This window comes from Bombina bombina, chromosome 3 (assembly GCF_027579735.1).
Source record: "Bombina bombina isolate aBomBom1 chromosome 3, aBomBom1.pri, whole genome shotgun sequence".
NCBI classification, from domain to species: Eukaryota; Metazoa; Chordata; class Amphibia; order Anura; family Bombinatoridae; genus Bombina; species Bombina bombina.
In genome coordinates, this window is record NC_069501.1 from 1,079,247,270 (window position 1) to 1,079,268,132 (window position 20,863).

At 40.5% G+C, this 20,863-nt stretch overlaps 1 protein-coding gene across 1 annotated transcript in view; it reads right to left on the minus strand.

Annotated features, from left to right (window-relative positions):
* KPNA3 (karyopherin subunit alpha 3) overlaps positions 1-20,863 on the minus strand; it is a gene marked incomplete in the record, with an annotated part of 693,441 nt that overhangs the window by 414,338 nt on the left and 258,240 nt on the right. The window contains 1 exon segment of the mRNA XM_053705555.1: positions 19,013-19,099. Coding sequence (XP_053561530.1) covers positions 19,013-19,099 — 87 coding nt within the window.

Genomic DNA, 20,863 nt, shown 5'->3' on the forward strand with positions numbered 1-20,863 from the left:
TGGAGGAGCCTGTAAAGCCTTCAGAACCAAATTAAGACTCCAAGGAGGAGAAATTGATTTAATGACAGGCTTAATACGAACTAAAGCCTGTACAAAACAGTGAATATCAGGAAGTATAGCAATCTTTCTGTGAAATAAAACAGAAAGAGCGGAGGTTTGTCCTTTCAAGGAACTTGCAGACAAACCCTTATCCAAACCATCCTAAAGGAACTGTAAAATTCTAGGAATTCTAAAAGAATGCCAGGAGAATTTATGAGAAGAACACCATGAAATGTAAGTCTTCCAAACTCTATAATAAATCTTTCTAGAGACAGATTTACGAGCTTGTAACATAGAATTAATCACTGAGTCAGAGAAACCTCTATGACTTAGAACTAAGCGTTCAATTTCCATACCTTCAAATTTAATGATTTGAGATCCTGATGGAAAAACGGACCTTGAGATAGTAGGTCCGGCCGTAACGGAAGTGGCCAAGGCGGGCAACTGGACATCCGAACCAGATCCGCATACCAAAACCTGTGTGGCCATGCTGGAGCCACCAGCAACACAAAAGACTGTTCCATGATGATTTTGGAGATCACTCTTGGAAGGAGAACTAGAGGCGGGAAGATGTAAGCAGGATGATAACACCAAGGAAGTGTCAGCGCATCCACTGCTTCCGCCTGAACATCCCTGGACCTGGACAGGTATCTGGGAAGTTTCTTGTTTAGATGAGAAGCCATGAGATCTCTCTCTGGAAGCCCCCACATCTGAACAATCTGAGAAAACACATCTGGATGGAGAGACCTCTCCCCTGGATGTAAAGTCTGGCGGCTGAGATAATCCGCCTCCCAATTGTCTACGCCTGGGATATGCACCGCAGAGATTAGACAGGAGCTGGATTCCGCCCAGGCAAGTATCCGAGATACTTCTTTCATAGCTTGGGGACTGTGAGTCCCACCCTGATGATTGACATAAGCCACAGTTGTGATATTATCTGTCTGAAAACAAATGAACAGTTCTCTCTTTAGCAGAGGCCAGAACTGAAGAGCCCTGAGAATTGCACGGAGTTCTAAAATATTTATTGGTAATCTCGCCTCTTGAGATTTCCAAAGAGATCCCCAAACAGCTCCCCAACCTGAAAGACTCGTATCTGTTGTGATCACAGTCCAGGTTGGGCGAACAAAAGAAGCCCCTTGAATCAAACGATGGTGATCTATCCACCATGTCAGAGAGAGTCGTACATTGGGATTCAAGGATATTAATTGTGATATCTTTGTATAATCCCTGCACCATTGATTCAGCATACAAAGCTGTAGAGGTCTGATGTGAAAAGGAGCAAAGGGGATTGCATCCGATGCTGCAGTCATGAGACCTAAAACTTCCATGCACATAGCCACTGAAGGGAATGACTGAGACTGAAGGAGCCGGCATGCTGCAACCAATTTTAAACGTCTCTTGTCTGTTAGAGACAGAGTCATGGACACTGAATCTATCTGGAAGCCTAAAAAGGTGACCCTTGTCTGAGGAATCAAGAAACTTTTTGGTAAATTGATCCTCCAACCATGTTTCCGAAGAAACACAATTTGATAGTTTGATTTGTGTGAGCTTCTGCAGTATGTAAAGACTGAGCTAGTACCAAGATATCGTCCAAATAAGGAAACACCGCAATACCCTGTTCTCTGATTACAGATAGTAGGGCACCCAGAACCTTTGAAAAGATTCTTGGAGCTGTTGCTAGGCCAAATGGAAGAGCAACAAATTGGTAGTGCTTGTCTAGAAAAGAGAATCTCAGAAACTGAAAGTGTTCTGGATGAATCGGAATATGAAGGTATGCATCCTGCAAGTCTATTGTGGACATATAATGTCCTTGCTGAACAAAAGGCAGGAATAGTCCTTATAGTCACCATCTTAAAAGTTGGTACTCTTACTTAACGAATCAAAATTTTCAGATCCAGAACTGGTCTGAGACAAATTTTCTCTCTTTGGTACAATGAACAGGTTTGAATAAAACCCCAAACCTTGTTCCTGAGGAGGAACTGGCATGATTACCCCTGAAGACTCCAGTTTCTGAAACACACTTCAGAAAAGCCTGAGCTTTTACTGGATTTAACAGGGATGCGTGAGAGAAAAAAATCTCACAGTAGGTCTTACTTTGAATCCTATTCGATACCCTTAGAGACAATGCTCTGAATCCAATGATTTTGGACAGACTTAATCCAAAATTCCTTGAAAAACCTTAATCTGCCCCCTACCAGCTGAGCTGGAATGAGGGCCGCACCTTCATGCGGACTTAGGGGCAGACTTTTTGTTTCCTAAATGGCTTGGATTTATTCCAATTTGAGGAAGGCTTCCAACTGAAGCAGATTCTTGGGGGGAGGGAGATTGAGTTTTCTTCCTTATTCTGACGAAAGGAACGAACACAGTTAGAAGCCTTAGATTTACCCTTAGGTTTTTTATCCTGAGGCAAAAAAACTCCTTTACCCTCCAGTGATAGTTGAAATAATAAAATCCAACTGAGAACCTAAATAAATTATTACCTTTGGAATGAAAGAGATAGTAATCTAGATTTAGATGTCATATCAGCATTCCAAGATTTAAGCCACAAAGCACTTCAGCTAATACAGCTAAAGACATGGATCTAACATCAATTTTGATAATATCAAAATGGCATCACAAATAAAATGATTAGCATGTTGCAGTAAAGCGAACAATGCTAGATATGTCAAAATCCAATTCATGTTGCGCTAAATTTTCCAACCAGAAAGTTGATGCAGAGCCGCAACATCACCCAAAGAAAATAGCAGGTCTGAGAAGATGAACCTGAATATAAATAGGCCTTCCTTAGAAAAGATTCAAGTTTCCTATCTAAAGGATCCCTAAAGGAAGTGCTATCTTCCATGGGGAATAGTGGTACTTTAGGCAAGAGTAGAAATAGCCCCATCAACTTTGGGGATCTTTCCCAAAACTCTATAGATTTTGCTGGTAAAGGATACAATCTCTTAAACCTTGAAGAAGGAATAAAGGAAGTACCTGGCTTATTCCATTCCTTAGAAATCATATCATAAAATAGCCTCAGAATGGCAAAAACACCTGGGAAACCACAGGAGGTTTAAAAACAGCATTTAAACGTTATTAGACTGAACATCAATAGGACTGGTTACCTCAATATCCAAAGTATTAACACTTCTTTTAATAAAGAACGCATATACTCTATTTTAAATAAATAAGTAGATTTGTCAGTGTCAACATCTGAAGAAGGATCTTCTGTTTCAGATAGATCATCAGAAGAGGATGAATTATTATGTTGGTCATTTGAAATTTCATCAGCTAAATGAAGTTTTAAAAGACCTTTTACGTTTATTAGAAGGTGGAAATGCAGACAAAGCCTTCATAATAGAATCAAAACAAATTCTTTAAAATGTACAGGTATATCATGCACATTAGAAGTTGAAGAACTGCAACTGGCAATGTACTATTACTGATAGAAACACTATCTGCACGTAAAAGTTTATCATGACAACTATACAAATGACCTTCGGTGGAATAATTTCTACAATTTTACAACAAATGCACTTAGCTTTGGTAGAACCGATGTCAGGCAGCAATGTTCCAGCAGAAACTTCAGAGGCAGGATCAGATTGGGACATCTTGCTCAATGTAAGGAGAAAAAACAACATATAAAGCAAAATTAATCTATTTCCTTATATGACAGTTTCAGGAATGGGAAAAAATGCAAAAGCATAGGCCTCTTGATAGAAAAGAAAGCAGGAGGCAAACAACAATGGGGTATTGAAATAATGAAGAAAATTTGGCGCCAAGTATGACGCACAACGTAACGTAAACTTTTTTGGCGCCAAAATGACCGGAAATGACACACTTGCGTCACTAATGACGCCGCCTGTGTGAAAGGTCTCGGCGTCACATATGACGCCGGAAATGACAAAGTTGCGTCAAAAAACGTATTTTTTCCGTGCCAAAACATTTTGCGCCAAAAATGACGCAATAAAGTCTAACATTTGATGCACCCCGCGGGCCTAACACCCGCAATTGCAAAAAGTAGTCAAATTGAAAAAAGACTAAACCCCAGGTAAGAAATACATTCTTAAAGTGTTTATATTCCCAAATATGAAACTGACAGTCTGCAGAAGGAAATACATGAACCTGACTCATATATTTAGAACTTTATATAATTTGCATAAAGTGCCAAACCATAGCTGAGAGTGTCTTAAGTAATGAAAACATACTTACCAAAAGACACCCATCCACATATAGCAGATAGCCAAACCAGTACTAAAACAGTTATTAGTAGAGGTAATGGTAAATTGAGAGTATATCGTCGATCTGAAAAGGGAGGTAGGAGATGAATCTCTACGACCGATAACAGAGAACCCATGAAAAAGACCCCCGTTAGAGAAATCATTGTATTCAATAGGTGATACTCCGTTCACGTCCCTCTGACATTCGCTGTACTCTGAGAGGAATCGGGCTTCAAAAATGCTGAGAAGCGCATATCAACGTAGAAATCTTAGCACAAACTTACTTCACCACCTCCATAGGAGGCAAAGTTTGTAAAACTGAATTGTGGGTGTGGTGAGGGGTGTATTTATAGGCATTTTGAGGTTTGGGAAACTTTGCCCCTCCTGGTAGGATTGTATTTCCCATATGTCACTAGCTCATGGACTCTTGCCAATTACATGAAAAGAAAGGAATAATATCCATGGTGGCTACCATCAGACCTATTACCTCCATACATTGAGCACTGATGGCTGAGGAGAGGACTGAAGAGACAGACAAGAGTCGAAAATCTCGGATTTTCTAACCTCTGTCAGAAATATCTTCATTAGAACTGAATATATTTTGGTTCCCAAGAAGATTACCCTTGTAGATGGAATTAAGGAACTCTTTTCCAGATTCACCTTCCAACTGTGAGAACGCAGGAAGGATAAAAGCATCTCCGTGTGGGAGATTGCTAGTTGAAAGGACTGGGCCTGAAACAGAATGTCGTCTAGATAAGGCGCCACTGCAATACCCTGTAGCCGGAGCACTGCCAACAGAGATCCCAGAAACCTTTAAAAAAATTATTGGAGCTGTAGCAAGTCCGAAGGGAAGAGCCACAGAACTGAAAGTGTTTGTGGAGAAAGGCAAATCTCAGAAACTTGTGGATGGGAACATGAAGGTATGGATAAATCCCAAACACAACGTAAGAACGCCTCTTTATCTGGTCGACAGATAATCTTGAGAGAAGAAATCTGCCCCTGGGGGGAAAGGTCTTGAATTCTAATTTGTACCCTTGGGATACGATGTCTATCGCCCAAGGATCCTGAAGATCCCGAACCCAAGCAAAAAAGGAGAGAGTCTGCCCCCCACAAGATCCGGTCCTGGATCGGGGGCAGACCCTTCATGCTGACTTTGATTCATTAGCGGGCTTCTTGGATTGCTTTCTCTTATTCCAAGATTGGTTGGGTCTCCAGGCAGGCTTGCACTGTTCCTGTTTTGTAGAGGGAGAAGAAGGTTTACCCTTGAAGTTTCGGAAGGAACGAAAATTACTCTTAAGTTCCTTCTGCTTATTTCTCTTATCCTGAGGAAGGAAATATCCTTTTCATCCTGTAATGTCAGAAATAATCTCAGCCAAGGCTGGGCCAAACAAGGTCTTACCCTTGAAAGGAATAGCCAAAAGCCTAGACTTAGACGACACATCTGCAGACCAAGATTTCAACCATAAAGCTCTAAGAGCAAGAATGGCAAAACAAGAAATATTTGCTCCCAATTTGATAACCTGAAGGGAAGCATCGGAAATAAAAGAATTAGCCAATTTAAGAGCCGTGATCCTGTCCTGGATCTCTTCAAGGAGAATGTCTGTTTGAATGGAATCAGACAGCGCATCAAACCAGTATGCCGCCGCACTACAAACGGTAGCAATACACACCGCAGGTTGCCATTGTAACCCCTGCTGAACATACATTTTCTTAAGAAAACCCTCCAGTTTCTTATCCATAGGATCCTTAAACGAACAGCTATCCTCTATGGGAATAGTAGCTCTCTTAGCTAAAGTGGAAATTGCCCCTTCCACCTTGGGGACCGTTTGCCAAGACTCCTTAATAGAGTCATCAATGAGAAACATCTTCTTAAAAATAGGAGGAGACGACAAACCTCTCTCCCTTCCTTAACAATAATTTCTGTAGTCCGATCTGGTATGGGAAAACAGTCCAGCATGGAAGGTCCATCATAGTACTTGTTAAGTTTGCTAGATATTTTAGGGTTGACGACAGTAGTGTCAGAGTCGTCCAGAGTAGCCAAAACCTCCTTGAGTAGTAAACGGAGGTGCTCTAGCTTAAACCTGAAGGATACAACTTCAGCATCAGAGGAAGGAATTACACTGTCAGAATCTGAGATCTCACCCTCAGATGCTACCGAAGAATCCTCCCCATCAGATCTATGAGAGGGAATATTCGGAATAGCCACGACCGAGTCAGACACCTCACGCACCGATTCTTTAGACTTCCTCTTGCGCTTTCCCTGTAGCATGGGAAAAGCAGACAACGCATCAAAAACTGCAGAAGACATGAGAGAAGCAATGTCTTGCAAGGAGACCCTAGCCGGAGCTTCAGAGGAAGCGCAGGGCACTGAATTAATGGGTACTAAAATTTGGGACAACTGAGAAAAATGCGGCATATTTTGAACATTGTCAGAAGACTCCTGGACAGCATCCATCTAAGACAATATTGGCTCAAAAAGTCTATCCTTAAAATTTTAATTTCTCTTAACACATGAGGAACAAAAAGGAATTGGTGGTTCAATATTGGCATTCAAACATAAAGGACATCTGTAATCTACAACAGAGTCTTTGTCCATGTTAACAGAATATAAATAATTAAGTAATTAAATTATGAATAAATTTAATAAAGAAAAATACGTTATTGTCTTTAAATTTTAAAAAGAAACCACTTTATTTTTGATGCAATGCAAAAAAGAAACTGCTTTATTTTTTTGAATAAAAACAAAAACGTTACTGCTTTATTTTTCAAGATATGTGAAATAATAAAAACGTCTTAAAAAACACACCTCAAACAGCCTCTACACCTCAGCTATAGCTTTGCTGAGGTGCCTATCCTAGCAGGATAACGAAATAACTGATTCTTAAATTCAAAATGGAGCTGTCTCAGAAATGTCAGGCTAGCAAATAACTGTTTGATTTGAAAAACGTTAAGATGCAGATCTTTCCTCCATATACAGGAAGTGAGAGAAAAATAAGTGTGCAACAGATACATTTTTACCTCACACAAGCCCTAATAAAACCACCAAAATGAGCCAAGTTCTCCTCAAGTCCCCAGTGCCTGCAATACTGCCATACATAATCCCCCTTACAACACTAGGAGTAATGTATAAAAAATATCCCTGTTATCGGAATTCAGATAGAGCATGCAATTTTAAGCAACTTCCTAATTTACTCCAATTATACATTTTTCTTCGTTCTCTTGCTTTTTTTATTTGAAAAAGAAGGCATCTAAGCTAATTGTTTGGTTCAGGACCATGGAAAGCACTAGTTTATTGGTGGATGAATTTATCCACCAATCAGCAAGAACAACCCAGGTTGTTCACCAAAAATGGGCCGGCATCTAAACTTATATTCTTTCATTTCAAATAAAGATACCAAGAGAATGAAGACAATTTGATAATAGGAGTACATTAGAAAGTTGCTTAAAATTGCATGCTCTATCTGAATCCCAAAAGAAAAAATTTGGGTTCAGTGTCCCTTTAAGAAAATAAATTAGCACTTATCTCAATAAATCTGCCTGGCAGCAAGTCAGCTCACTAGGTTTGGAGAGGTCCTTTCCCTCACATTGGCCTGTGGAAAATAATAAGGGCAGCAACTTTTATTTAAATATGAGGGAGGTGCAGTGAGAATTATGTCCCACAAGTTCCCTTTGCTTAAAAGCCACCAATGCTCTACTGAAGAGACTGAAATGGACTACAGCTACACCCTGGGGAAAACCAGCACATACTTGTACTGCAAATAAAATAATAAAATCTTGATTGAAGAATCTTTCCCAGCACCTAACTTTACCACTTCCTTACTCTAACGTAGGCAAAGAGAATGACTTGAGTTGGAGGGAAGGGAGGTGATATTTAACAGCTTTGCTGTGGTGCTCTCTGCCGCCTCCTGCTGGCCAGGAGGTGAATATCCCAATAGTAAAAATGACTCACCGTGTCATTAGAATGAAAATTGTGTTTGGGTTCTAGATGGTCATAATAGCTAGTATCTCACACATATAAGATTGTAAGCCTGAGAACTAGGGAATCATATTATTATAGTATTAGAGTGCAACAATAACCCTTTATGTTATCCCTATCAATTCATGCATACAATCAGTCTCACTTAAAAATATATCTTTACACATGGCAGACTAAGAGATAGTGCCAATTAATGCAACTCTAGTTAGTTGCTACAACACACTCGCCATTTCTGTAGCTGTTAATTATTTGTGTTCAAAAGTTGAGTTTTCTCTGTCTGCCTCAGCTTATGACACAAAGAAATGCTTTATTTCCCCCCTGTATAACTACACGTTTACATTTACTACTCCATGTGATAACTGATATTTGGAAGTTCAATGTTCCTCTTGCTGGGCGACACTACCTCATTCATTTGTTGCAGTACTGGTTTATTAAGACAATATTCATAGGAGCCTTTTTATTTGGCCTTGCGCGCATAATGCTTCATCTACTGAGAAGCAAAAATGCTCACATTAAAGGGACACTGAACCCAATTTTTTTCTTTCAAGATTCAGATAGAGCATTCAATTTTAAGCAGCTTTCTAATTTACTTCTATTATCATTTTTTCTTTGTTCTCTTGCTATCTTTATTTGAAAAAGGCATCCAAGCTTTTTTTTGGGTTCAGGACTCTGGATAGCACTTTTTTATTGGTGGATCAATTCATCCACCAATCAGTAAGAACAACCCAGATTGTTCACCAAAAATGGGCCGGCATCTAAATTTACATTCTTGCATTTCAAATAAAGATACCAAGAGAATGAAGAAAATTTGATAATAGGAGTAAATTAGAAAGTTGCTTAAAATGGCATGCTCTATATGAATCACAAAAGAAAAAAATTGGGTTCAGTGTCCCTTTAACTATAGTGCTACCTAAATTATAATATCACCTTCCGGGTTTCACTCTAGTGTCTTACTAACCGCATGTATCGTTACTTCCTAGACATGATACAAACTCTAAACTGGATATTGTATCTTTAGCTAACTATGTTGTATACCTCTGGCATATGCTAGAAGATTAGTGGACATGGTATGTGCACACAAGGTTACAGTATTACGGCAGCTTATCTTGTAATAACAAATTAACCATTAACCTATGTTTCACTAACTATTTTACTTAGTTTGGTTTCATTGTAAGAAACATAATTTATGCTTACCTGATAAATTCCTTTCTTCTGTTGTGTGATCAGTCCACGGGTCATCATTACTTCTGGGATATAACTCCTCCCCAACAGGAAATGCAAGAGGATTCACCCAGCAGAGCTGCATATAGCTCCTCCCCTCTACGTCAGTCCCAGTCATTCGACCAAGAATCAACGAGAAAGGAGTAACCAAGGGTGAAGTGGTGACTGGAGTATAATTTAAAAGATATTTACCTGCCTTAAAACAGGGAGGGGCCGTGGACTGATCACACAACAGAAGAAAGGAATTTATCAGGTAAGCATAAATTATGTTTTCTTCTGTTATGTGTGATCAGTCCACGGGTCATCATTACTTCTGGGATACCAATACCAAAGCAAAAGTACAACGGATGACGGGAGGGATAGGCAGGCTCATTATACAGAAGGAACCACTGCCTGAAGGACCTTTCTCCCAAAAATAGCCTCCGAAGAAGCAAAAGTGTCAAATTTGTAAAATTTGGAAAAAGTATGAAGCGAAGACCAAGTTGCAGCCTTGCAAATCTGTTCAACAGAGGCCTCATTCTTAAAGGCCCAAGTGGAAGCCACAGCTCTAGTGGAGTGAGCTGTAATTCTTTCAGGAGGCTGCTGTCCAGCAGTCTCATAGGCTAAACGTATTATGCTACGAAGCCAAAAAGAGAGAGAGGTAGCAGAAGCTTTTTGACCTCTCCTCTGTCCAGAGTAAACGACAAACAAGGAAGAAGTTTGGCGAAAATCTTTAGTTGCCTGCAAGTAGAACTTGAGGGCACGAACTACATCCAGATTGTGTAAAAGACGTTCCTTCTTTGAAGAAGGATTTGGACACAGGGATGGGACAACAATCTCTTGATTGATGTTCCTGTTAGTGACTACCTTAGGTAAGAACCCAGGTTTAGTACGCAGAACTACCTTGTCTGAGTGAAAAATCAGATAAGGGGAATCACAATGTAAGGCTGATAACTCAGAGACTCTTCGAGCCGAGGAATAGCCATTAAAAACAGAACTTTCCAAGATAACATTTTTATATCAATGGAATGAAGGGGTTCAAACGGAACACCCTGTAAAACGTTAAGAACTAAGTTTAAACTCCATGGTGGAGCAACAGCTTTAAACACAGGCTTGATCCTAGCTAAAGCCTGACAAAAGGACTGGACGTCTGGATTTTCTGACAGACGTCTGTGTAACAAGATGGACAGAGCTGAAATCTGTCCCTTTAATGAACTAGCTGATAAACCCTTTTCTAAACCTTCTTGTAAAAAAGACAATATCCTAGCGATCCTAACCTTACTCCAGGAGTAACCTTTGGATTCGCACCAGTATATGTATTTCCGCCATATTTTATGGTAAATCCTTCTGGTAACAGGCTTCCTAGCCTGAATCAGGGTATCAATAACCGACTCAGAAAAACCACGTTTTGATAAAATCAAGCGTTCAATTTCCAAGCAGTCAGCTTCAGAGAAGTTAGATTTTGATGTTTGAATGGACCCTGTATCAGAAGGTCCTGTCTTAGAGGTAGAGACCAAGGCGGACAGGATGACATGTCCACTAGATCTGCATACCAAGTCCTGCGTGGCCAAGCAGGTGCTATTAGAATTACTGATGCTCTCTCCTGTTTGATTTTGGCAATCAATCGAGGAAGCAGCGGGAAGGGTGGAAACACATAAGCCATCCTGAAGTTCCAAGGTGCTGTCAAAGCATCTATCAGAACTGCTCCCGGATCCCTGGATCTGGACCCGTAGCGAGGAAGTTTGGCGTTCTGGCGAGACGCCATGAGATCTATCTCTGGTTTGCCCCAACGTCGAAGTATTTGGGCAAAGATCTCCGGATGAAGTTCCCACTCCCCCGGATGAAGAGTCTGGCGACTCAAGAAATCCGCCTCCCAGTTCTCCACACCCGGGATGTGGATTGCTGACAGGTGGCAAGAGTGAGACTCTGCCCAGCGAATTATCTTTGATACTTCCATCATTGCTAGGGAGCTTCTTGTCCCTCCCTGATGGTTGATGTAAGCTACAGTCGTGATGTTGTCCGACTGAAACCTGATGAACCCCCGAGTTATTAACTGGGGCCAAGCCAGAAGGGCATTGAGAACTGCTCTCAATTCCAGAATGTTTATTGGAAGGAGACTCTCCTCCTGATTCCATAGTCCCTGAGCCTTCAGAGAATTCCAGACAGCGCCCCAACCTAGTAGGCTGGCGTCTGTTGTTACAATTGTCCAGTCTGGCCTGCTGAATGGCATCCCCCTGGACAGGTGTGGCCGATAAAGCCACCATAGAAGAGAATTTCTGGTCTCTTGATTCAGATTCAGAGTAGGGGACAAATCTGAGTAATCCCCATTCCACTGACTTAGCATGCATAATTGCAGCGGTCTGAGGTGTAGGCGTGCAAAAGGTACTATGTCCATTGCCGCTACCATTAAGCCGATCACCTCCATGCATTGAGCTACTGACGGGTGTTGAATGGAATGAAGGACGCGGCATGCATTTTGAAGTTTTGTTAACCTGTCTTCTGTCAGGTAAATCTTCATTTCTACAGAATCTATAAGAGTCCCCAAGAATGGAACTCTTGTGAGAGGAAAGAGAGAACTCTTCTTTTCGTTCACTTTCCATCCATGCGACCTTAGAAATGCCAGAACTAACTCTGTATGAGACTTGGCAGTTTGAAAGCTTGAAGCTTGTATTAGAATGTCGTCTAGGTACGGAGCTACCGAAATCCCTCGCGGTCTTAGTACCGCTAGAAGGGCACCCAGAACCTTTGTGAAGATTCTTGGAGCCGTAGCCAATCCGAATGGAAGAGCTACAAACTGGTAGTGCCTGTCTAAGAAGGCAAACCTTAGATACCGGTGATGATCTTTGTGGATCGGTATGTGAAGGTAAGCATCCTTTAAATCCACTGTGGTCATGTACTGACCCTCTTGGATCATGGGTAAGATTGTCCGAATAGTTTCCATTTTGAACGATGGAACTCTTAGGAATTTGTTTAGAGTCTTTAAATCTAAGATTGGCCTGAAAGTTCCCTCTTTTTTGGGAACCACAAACAGGTTTGAGTAGAACCCTTGTCCTTGTTCCGACCACGGAACCGGATGGATCACTCCCATTGTTAACAGATCTTGTACGCAGCGTAGAAACGCTTCTTTCTTTATCTGGTTTGTTGACAACCTTGACAGATGAAATCTCCCTCTTGGGGGAGATAATTTGAAGTCTAGAAGGTATCCCTGAGATATGATCTCTAGTGCCCAGGGATCCTGAACATCTCTTGCCCAGGCCTGGGCGAAGAGAGAGAGTCTGCCCCCTACTAGATCCGGTCCCGGATCGGGGGCTCTCGGTTCATACTGTCTTTGGGGCAGCAGCAGGTTTCCTGGCCTGCTTGCTTTTGTTCCAGGACTGGTTAGGCTTCCAGCCTTGCCTGTAACGAGCAACAGCTCCTTCCTGTCTTGGTGCAGTGGAGGTTGATGCTGTTCCTGTTTTGAAATTCCGAAAGGGACGAAAATTAGACTGTCTAGCCTTAGCTTTGGCCTTGTCTTGAGGTAGGGCGTGGCCCTTACCTCCCGTAATGTCAGCGATAATTTCTTTCAAACCGGGCCCGAATAAGGACTGCCCCTTGAAAGGTATATTAAGTAATTTGGACTTAGAAGTAACATCAGCTGACCAGGATTTTAGCCACAGTGCCCTGCGTGCCTGTATGGCGAATCCTGAGTTCTTAGCCGTAAGTTTGGTTAAATGTACTACGGCCTCCGAAATGAAAGAATTAGCTAGTTTAAGGACTCTAAGCCTGTCCGTAATGTCGTCTAGCGTAGAGGAACTAAGGTTCTCTTCAAGCGACTCAATCCAAAATGCTGCCGCAGCCGTAATCGGCGCGATACATGCAAGGGGTTGTAATATAAAACCTTGTTGAACAAACATTTTCTTAAGGTAACCCTCTAATTTTTTATCCATTGGATCTGAGAAGGCACAGCTATCCTCCACCGGGATAGTGGTACGCTTAGCTAAAGTAGAAACTGCTCCCTCCACCTTGGGGACCGTTTGCCATAAGTCCCGAGTGGTGGCGTCTATTGGAAACATCTTTCTAAATATTGGAGGGGGTGAGAACGGCACACCGGGTCTATCCCACTCCTTAGTAACAATTTCAGTTAGTCTCTTAGGTATAGGAAAAACGTCAGTACTCGCCGGTACCGCAAAGTATTTATCCAACCTACACAGTTTCTCTGGTATTGCAACAGTGTTACAATCGTTGAGAGCTGCTAAGACCTCCCCTAGTAGTACACGGAGGTTCTCCAATTTAAATTTAAAATTTGAAATATCTGAGTCCAATCTGTTTGGATCAGAACCGTCACCCACAGAATGAAGCTCTCCGTCCTCATGCTCTGCGAGCTGTGACGCAGTATCAGACATGGCCCTAGCATTGTCAGCGCACTCTGTTCTCACCCCAGAGTGATCACGCTTGCCTCTTAGTTCTGGTAATTTAGACAAAACTTCAGTCATAACAGTAGCCATATCTTGTAATGTTATCTGTAATGGCCGCCCAGATGTACTAGGCGCCAAAATATCACGCACCTCCCGGGCGGGAGATGCAGGTACTGTCGCGTGAGGCGAGTTAGTCGGCATAACTCTCCCCTCGCTGTTTGGTGAAATTTGTTCACATTGTACAGATTGACTTTTATTTAAAGTAGCATCAATACAGTTAGTACATAAATTTCTATTGGGCTCCACTTTGGCATTGGAACAAATGACACAGATATCTTCCTCTGAGTCAGACATGTTTAACACACTAGCAAAAAAACTTACAACTTGGTTATAATCTTTTTTAGCAAAAAAAACGCACTGTGCCTCAAAGAGGTACTAACGATTAAATGACAGTTGAAATAATGAACTGAAAAACAGTTATAGCATCAAACTTTAAAACAACACAACTTTTAGCAAAGGTTTGTTCCCATTAGTAAAAAACAACACTAATTAAATTTGTACATAAGAAAACAAAACAACGTTTTTTATTCACAGTCACTATAAGAATTCTCACAGCTCTGCTGAGAGAATTTACCTCCCTTCAAAGAAGTTTGAAGACCCCTGAGATCTGTCAGAGATGAACCGGATCATGCAGGAAATATAAAAGTAGCTGACTGGAATTTTTTGATGCGTAGCAAAGAGCGCCAAAAACGGCCCCTCCCTCTCCCACACAGCAGTGAAGAGAAACGAAACTGTCACAATTAAAGCAAAAAAAAAAACTGCCAAGTGGAAAATAATGCCCAAATATTTATTCACACAGTACCTCAGCAATGTAAACGATTCTACATTCCAGCAAAAACGTTTAACATGAGAATAGTTATTAAAAGGATTAGTGACCTTTAACACAGTAGTTCCGGTGAAATACCATCCCCAGAATACTGAAGTGTATACATACATGTCATTTTAACGGTATGGCAGGCTTTTCTCATCAATTCCATTCAGAAAATAAAAACTGCCACATACCTCAATGCAGATTCATCTGCCCGCTGTCCCCTGATCTGAAGCCTTTACCTCCCTCAGATGGTCGAGAACAGCAATATGATCTTAACGACTCCGGTTAAAATCATAGTAAAAAATCTCTGTCAGATTCTTCCTCAAACTCTGCCAGAGAAGTAATAACACGCTCCGGTGCTATTTTAAAATAACAAACTTTTGATTGAAGTCATAAAAACTAAGTATAATCACCATAGTCCTCTCACACATCCTATCTAGTCGTTGGGTGCAAGAGAATGACTGGGACTGACGTAGAGGGGAGGAGCTATATGCAGCTCTGCTGGGTGAATCCTCTTGCATTTCCTGTTGGGGAGGAGTTATATCCCAGAAGTAATGATGACCCGTGGACTGATCACACATAACAGAAGAAATATGCTTCCATTGCGGTAGGGAAACTATGTTTATCTCCCTAAGTCACAAGTTTTACCACACTTTATTTTTCAGCATTGCTTGATAACCAGTGGTTACATACTCTGTCACGTACCACTATTTACGGTTCAACCTCCCTACCCCTACAATATTTCCTCTAGCTAAAAAGCTCCACCCCTCCTTGCCCCCCTCTCACTTAACACAAAGCAGCTTTTGCCCGCTGACTACCCTAGCTATAAAATTTCAGCTCAATTACTAAACTTCTAGTGTCTATATATACATGCAGGTGTGCCCATTACTTACCCAACTCTCTCCCCCTTATTCATTAGGGGTAGCTGATCACCAGGTACACTTGGGGTTGCCCTCCCCTTAGTATACTTTATACCTCCTGAGTTAGCAATATACAGCACTTTTTAATAGTGGGTTACTTAACTGTACATACCTGCACAATATTACTATTTGTTATATCTGAAAATGAGGTTTCTAAGATATGCATCACACTTAATTACCGACACATAAGATAGACACGTCATTTCAGCTTGCTCCTCATTATGTGTTCTAATAGTAGGTCATTTATTGTTATTTTACATTACCTTCGGTTATAGCTTTGCATCCGTTATTACAAGTTATTCAATTTTATTGTGGGCTTATATATCACTCAATGTTATCTATATTCATCTACTCTGTTCATCCTAAATATGAGGCATCCTTTTCACTTTACTGTGGGAAGCGGGTTCTCCCTATATAATTGATGCTATTAGATCTACTTCATGTTTAGATATTATATAGAGTAATACCTAAGAACAACCTGAATTGTATATTTAGCAACTTCATTTGGAATGCATATTGTCTTATGATTTTCTCCATAACTGTATACATTTTATATGTTGTAGACTATAAAAAACCTCAATAAAAAGATTATTTAAAAAAATAATAGCAAAGTGGGGAATTTAATGGCTGCACCTGGTAGTGCTATTTAAATTAACAGTATCTCAGAAATTGCATAACATGCCATTATAGTTATGTGCTGTGTAAATATAGGTCCCCAGGCTACATAAATCATGTGTCTACTGTGCTCACCTCAGTTCCAGAAGAATCATTTTCAGAAGACCAGCCCATCCGAGGCAGTGCAAGCACAGTGCCAAGGATCTCTTAAAGGGTCAGTAAACCTAAAAAAGAATGTTAAATAATTCTGCACATAGTGCAGATTTATATAACATTATACATCTAAATATTGCTGCAATATTTTATTATAACTTACAATTTTACAGACCGCCGCTCCTTGCTCTACTGAGCAGGTCTGTTTTTTTTCTAAGCACATCTGGGCACGCTGTATAGTCAGAGCTCAGTTATAATAAAATACTGCAGCAATATTTTGATGTAGAAAGTTAGCACTAAGATAATGTTATAAAATTCTGCACATAGGTTTACTGCCCCTTTAAAGCACGGCCACACTAAGCCAGGAAATTGGCTGTGGAAATCCCAATTTCACAAGGATCAGCACTCTTTAGACCAGGGGAGTGGTCTGGGGGGGCCTGTGAAAACTTCACACTGGAATATGATTTTCACTGCTTGGATAGAAAACTATCTACCCCTCTGTTCTGTCTGAAGGAGGAAGAAATAGGGTCTAAATCAGGTTAGGTAATACCTTGTAGATCAACACTTCTGGGAGAATGGGACGTTCTATAGATCTGATATGTGGGGTGTTTTTCCTCCTCCTAGCGGACAGGGAGGGTAATCCCACATGTTATGGCCTTGTGGTCTATCACCATCTTATAAAAGAATAATTGCAAATACTGTTGGAAACTCTTAGGTTACTGAAATCTTTCTGAACACCTGTTTATATCTGCAAACAAACCAAACGTTCAATCAAGTGCAGGAAGAAAAACTGTTTAGGGTGTTGCACTACAATTTGTCTTTAAAAACAGGCTAATTAAACAGGTAATTTAATTGCAGCAATGGTGTAAAAATGAGATGAGAGTCTAAAAAACTGCAGGGTGTGAACAGTCTGATTAGTGAACAGAAACAGAGGTGAAACCAAAAGTCATCAGATACAGAAACTCTGAGAACAAAGCTTCCAAACAGGCTATATGAAATGCACAGCCTAAATTCTTCACTTGTAAATCTCATGCAGTATAATAGTTTGCAGGGGCATAGCTTGTATATGTTATGTAGTGTGATAGCTTGCAAAGGTATAGCTTGTATATGCTCTGTAGTATGATGGTTTGCAAGGGAAAAGTTTACTTGAGATAAATCAAACTGAAAAGCCCATTAATTACTAACATAAGATAATAGAGCAAAAGCACAGCTCAATAGAATAAACAATATCACACCTTAGAATCAATACAGTCAGCATCTGGGGCATTAGAGAAGGCATAAACTGTGACAAAGCAAGGGAGGCCCCCTCTTCTGCCATCTTGTACGCAGGAAACACTAGCCTTTTTACACAGTGAATGAATAATAGGCTGCCAGCGCAGTCATACCAAGTCAAAATACAACAATAAACTGCAGCATAAACATTTGTGAAACTAAACGCTGCTCTCTGAGCCTCTCTGAATACATTGCAATTGAGAAAACTTAAAGTGAATGTAAATTTTGATGCTAAAGTGCCCGGTTTTTAAAACTTTGATTAAAAACAGGGGCACTTTAATTCATCAATATTTTCATTTCACTCCTGTTGTGAAAATAAACTTACTTTTTAATCTTCACAGCAGCTCCAGCTTCCTCCACCTGTTTCAAAGCCTCTTCCTGGGTCTAAAATGAGGTATCTGGCTTCCTCCAATCACAGCAGTGAATCAGACACTGAATCCCCCGGGGGGGAATCTGTGATTGGAGGATGACCTATCAATCATTTCTGACATCAGAAATGGCTTGTGAGACCGGAGGAAGCAGCAGCTGCTGTGAAGTTTAAAAGGTAAGTTTTTTGTCACAACAGGAGTAAAATGTAAATTTTGATGAATTAAAGTGCCCCTGTTTTTAATCAAAGTTTTAAAAACCGGGCACATAAACATCAAAATTTACATTCACTTTAACTGTTGCACTAAACCCCATTACAGTCAAAAAAATAAAAAATGTGACTGTCCCTCAGCATTACTGGAAGCTACAACCTGCCCTAGCCCCCGAGGTAAGATCTGCCTATTGGCTACTGGAGTTTTCAGTAGCCAAGGTGAGTAATGTCAGCATAACCTGGTGGGACACAAAACCTCAAAATGCCTCCACTAAATAAATACATTTTATATACAGGTACAAATACCCAAATTCAGAATTCCAAATTCAATACATTCTGAAATCCAAACTTTTTAATTGATTTTTTTTTTTAAATAAAATGATCAAAAATTAAACATGTTCTCAGTGTTTTTAGTTTGTTTTTTGTCTTTTGAAATGCAAATAGTCTATATTTGATAAAAAACAACAAATATTATATAGTACTCTACTATCTTTCTAATGGTACTATGTATACAGAAGTATTAAACATTATATAAAACTACCTTTATGTTACATGTGTAAGCTGTATTATTACATGTAAATATTGCCTAAATTACATAAATTATTGTTTACACTTGGTTCCATCCCCTCTCCAAACAACCCAAGTCCTAAGCAGTTCAGATAAATAATCTAGTCAATTTATGAATAAGGGGGTGTGAATGTTTCTGCCCACGCCCCCCTTGGGAACTAATCTCACTTGGTAACGTATTTGTTTATTAAAGCCAAAATTCAATGTGAATAATTAATGCAATACTTACCAATAATATTTCCAAGTGCCCAAACTGCTTGTTCACAAACATTTTGATGCAGGGAATGGAGAAGTCTCAGAAACAATGGTACAGCATCTATGTTATGAGAGAAACAGAATTAAAGGACCAGTAAATTCAGTAGATTTGCAAAAATGCATGACAAAAAGACAATGCAACAGCACTAAGTCTGAAATTCAAATGATTAGTATATTGGTTTTTCAGACAAGTTTCAAAATGATGTCTATTTACACTCCTACTGTATCATTTTGTTAATGGAAGTGGTTCAAAATTGCATGCTCTACCTGAATCATTAAAGTTTAATTTTGACTTGAGTGTCCCTTGGAAAATACTTTTTACAGGTGAAAAATGTAACATAGTTTGCAGTTAAAAGGCAACTTTAAAATACTAATCAGGTGGCTACATTAAGATACCAATCAGCAAGCGCTACTCAGGTGCTGAACCAAAAATGGGCAGGCTCCTAAGATTACATTCTTGCTTTTTCAAATAAAGATGCCAAGAGAAAAAATAAGTACAAGTACAAGAAAGTTGCTTAAAATTGCATGCTCTATCAGAATAACGAAAGTGTAACCCCTTAACGACACGTCGTACAGGCTACGTCATATAAAAATTGTTTTTTAAAGACCAACAACGTACCCTGCACCTTGTCAGGGGTTTCAAGCAGCTGGAAGCGATCCTGACCGCTTCCAAGGTATTGCTGTGACGCCTCGATATTGAGGCATCACTGCAATACCTTTTTTTGCACACCGATGGAGAGCCACTTTGTGGCCCTCTCTGCATCGGCCAGCGATGGTGCCGATCGTTTGTGGGTGCGAGCCATTGCAGGGAGGCGGGTGGGCGGACAATCACTGGGGAACTTCCGGCCATCAGTTGTAAGTCACTGTCGAGTGCGAGCGTGCGCAGGGGGTGAGGGGCGGGTGCACACGAGTGTAAATAAAAAAAAAAACTAAAAAAAAAACTAAAGTTGTGGGAGAGAATGCTGGGAGAGGGTGGTGGGTGGCAGAGGAGGGGAGAATACTTTTTCAAAAGGGATCTGGGAGGGGGAGGGTATGGAGGGGGGCAACTAAACTACAGAAAAAACAGGTTTCATATTTTTTTTAAAAAGCCACATTTGTTTGCAAAGTGGGTACTGGCAGACAGCTGCCAGTGCCCAAAATGGTGGCAAATAGTGGAGGGGGGGTGATCCTTCACAGCAGAATATATATATATAAAAAATGTAAAGCCTTTTATATTTTAGTACTGGCAGACTTTCTGCCAGTACTTAAGATGGCGGGGACAATTGTGGGGTGGGGGAGGGAAGAGAGCTGTTTGGAGGTATCAGGGGGTGGGATGTGTCAGGTGGGAGGTTGATCTCTACACTAAAGCTAAAATTAACCTTACAAGCTACTCAATTAACCCTGTCACTTCTGGACAGCAGCATTTAGCTGCCTTCTAATTACCAAAAAGCAACACCAAATCCATATATGTCTGGTATTTCTGAACAAAGGTGATCCCAGAGAAGCATTTACAACCATTTGTGCCATAATTGCACAAGCTGTTTGTAAATAATTTCAGTGAGAAACCTAAAGTTTGTGAAAAAGTGAAAAAAAAAAAATTCTTTCATGTAATTGGCACGAGCCCTTGAGCTAGTGACATATGGGATATACAATCCTACCAGGAGGGGCAAAGTTTCCCAAACCTCAAAATGCCTATAAATACACCCCTCGCCACACCCACAATTCAGTTTTACAAACTTTGCCTCCTATGGAGGTGGTGAAGTTTGTGCTAAGATTTCTACGTTGATATGCGCTTTGCAGCATTTTGAAGCCCGATTCCTCTCAGAGTACAGCGAATGTCAGAGGG